Source organism: Populus alba, unplaced genomic scaffold, assembly GCF_005239225.2.
Source record: "Populus alba unplaced genomic scaffold, ASM523922v2 scaf323, whole genome shotgun sequence".
Taxonomy (NCBI): Eukaryota; Viridiplantae; Streptophyta; class Magnoliopsida; order Malpighiales; family Salicaceae; genus Populus; species Populus alba.
In genome coordinates this window covers 5,001-7,500 of record NW_027340165.1, presented here as the reverse complement: position 1 = coordinate 7,500, position 2,500 = coordinate 5,001, and the positions used below count along the sequence as shown (strand labels likewise).

Genomic DNA, 2,500 nt, shown 5'->3' with positions numbered 1-2,500 from the left:
AATATGCTTTACACCAAGACATGGATAACCAGCTCTTGCATGCACATGACAGCCTCCTTCGCTCCAAGCTGTCCACTTTAAAATTTGCAGAGAAACAATTCTTTAGCCAGAAGACCAAATGCACTTTTCTTCAACACAGTGACAGGGGCTCAAAGTTTTTCATGCTCTCATGAGCCACAACCACCGGAGGAACTTCATCTCTGCAATTACGTGTAGCCATGGTGGTCTTAGCAATTCTCTACAGCAGGTTGGCGATGAATTTCGTTGCCTACTACCAGCAGCTCTTAGGCACATCCAACGCCACCACTCCCATTGACAGTGCAGTAATAAGTTGTGGGCCATGTCTTCCTTCTAGCTCCTTTGATTTCCTCTTAGCTCCAGTGACCCATGAGGACATACGCAAGGCAGTCTTCAGTATTAGCAATGACAAAGCCCGGGGCCAGATGGATACTCTTCTTTCTTCTACAAGCAAGCATGGTCTGTGGTGGGAGGTGATTTCTGTTCAGCAGTGCAAGACTTTTTCCATTCGGGCAATCTCCTTAAACAGGTTAATCACTCCATTATTCATTGGTCCCCAAGGCAGTGAATACCTCTTCTCCCTCAGACTTCAGACCTATATCCTGCTGTAATGTCATCTATAAGGTGATAGCCAAAATCTTAGCGGGACGTCTAGCTCATGTGCTTAAGGAGATTGTCAGCCCCATGCAAAATGCCTTCCTAGGTGGCAGATTTATGAGTGACAATATCAATCTGGTGCAGGAGCTCCTTCGTCAATATGGCAGGAAAAGATCATCCCCCCGCTGTTTGTTGAAAGGTAGACTTTAAGAAAGCATTCGACTCTGTCCAGTGGGGATTTGTAGAAAACCTTCTCTGCCACCTTGGTTTTCCAACAAAGTTTGTTGGCCTTGTCATGCAATGTGTGTCTACTGCTTCCTTCTCTGTTGCAGTTAATGGTGACATCCATGGGTTCTTCCTGGGGAAAAGTGGTGTTCGACAGGGGGATCCCCTTTCCCCATACATTTTCATTTGCTGTATGGAGTATTTCTCCAGGATGCTCAAGCTGGCCACCCAACAGGATGGATTTCGTTTTCATCCCAAATGTGAGCTGCAAGGAATTAGTCACCTTGCATTCGCAGATGACATCCTGCTCCTTTCTCGTGGTGACCCTTCCTCAGTTCAATGCCTCCTCAGCCAACTATCACTTTTTGGGCAGACTTCTGGGTTGGACATAAACCCGCAGAAATCATCCATTTTCTTTGGTGGGGTAGCCGATGCACAAAAACAAGTCATTCTCTCTATGTCGGGCTTCAAAGAAGGCAGCTTCCCTTTCACATATCTGGGGGTCCCTTTGAGTCCCCATAGACTGCTAGCCAGCCAGTTCTCGCCTCTTCTAATGGACTTGAAGTCGTCAGTTCAAGGTTGGATCGGAAAATATCTTACTTATGCAGGGCGATTAGAGCTCCTTCGGTCCGTCTTGTTCGGGAAAGTCCAGTTTTGGCTCAACATTTTTCCTATCCCTGACATTGTTCTGAAGAATATTATTAGCATATGCAGAAATTTTTTATGGACCGGAGATGTCACTAGGAGCCACTCAGCTTTAGTTGCCTGGAAGACCATTTGTATGCCTAAATGAAGGTGGCCTTGGCTTATTTGACCTTAAAGCTCGCAACCAAAGCTTCATTGGCAAACAACTCTGGAATATTCACCTCAAAACAGATTCGGTATGGATTCGCTGGATCCACCATTTTTATTTGAGGGATAGCAATGTGTGGCTTGTTCAAGCTCATCCATCTTCATCTCCATTGTGGAAAGCCATCATCTCTGTCAGGGATTTCATTTCTCAGAGTTGTGGGGACTCAGATGAGAGCATTTCATTGATGAGCCGGTGGTCCTCTGCTGTTGGCCCGTTCCTTAGCCATGCATACAACTTCTTTCGCCGGTTGGTCAAGCCGTCTCCTGGCATCGGGTGTTTGGGAAACGTGGACCCTTCCCAAGTACAACTTCATTCTCTGGCTGGCTATCTTGGGCAAACTTCGAACACGGGACCGTCTATCGTTCATCCCTCTTGACCCGGTTTGTGTTTTATGCAGGCATGGCATGGAATCTCATAGCCATCTGTTTTTTGCTTGCGTCTGGTCGGGAGGTTTGTGGGCTAAGATCAAATCTTGGTTGCGGATTGGTAGGAGAATGTCTACTTTGAACAGTGCAATTTGTGGATTGTCTGCTCAGCGATGCAACATGGAGTTAAGGATGCGAAGAGTAGCCGTGGCTATCACAATATATCTCCTCTGGGAGGAAAGAAACAGGAGGATCTTTGAGGGGAAGACTAGGGAAGTTGATACTGTGTTCAGACGGTTTCAAATCCTGTTCTACACTGTTTATTATTTCATGAGGCAGAACCCCCTCAACTTACGGGTTGGCTGATCATTTTTGCATGGGGTTTTAGCATGCATGTCCTTTACGTGATGCAGCCAGCTAATGGGGCGAAATTAAAACTGGT

The 2,500-nt window shown here is 46.4% G+C and overlaps 1 protein-coding gene across 1 annotated transcript in view; it reads left to right on the top strand.

Annotated features, from left to right (window-relative positions):
* LOC140955192 (uncharacterized) overlaps positions 1-2,500 on the top strand; it is a 3,452-nt gene that overhangs the window by 519 nt on the left and 433 nt on the right. The window contains exons 2-7 of the mRNA XM_073407096.1: positions 248-491; positions 580-814; positions 948-1,418; positions 1,636-1,968; positions 2,091-2,143; positions 2,230-2,354. Of these exons, the coding sequence (XP_073263197.1) occupies positions 248-491; positions 580-814; positions 948-1,418; positions 1,636-1,968; positions 2,091-2,143; positions 2,230-2,354 (1,461 nt within the window). The remainder of the gene's footprint in view (positions 1-247; positions 492-579; positions 815-947; positions 1,419-1,635; positions 1,969-2,090; positions 2,144-2,229; positions 2,355-2,500) is intronic.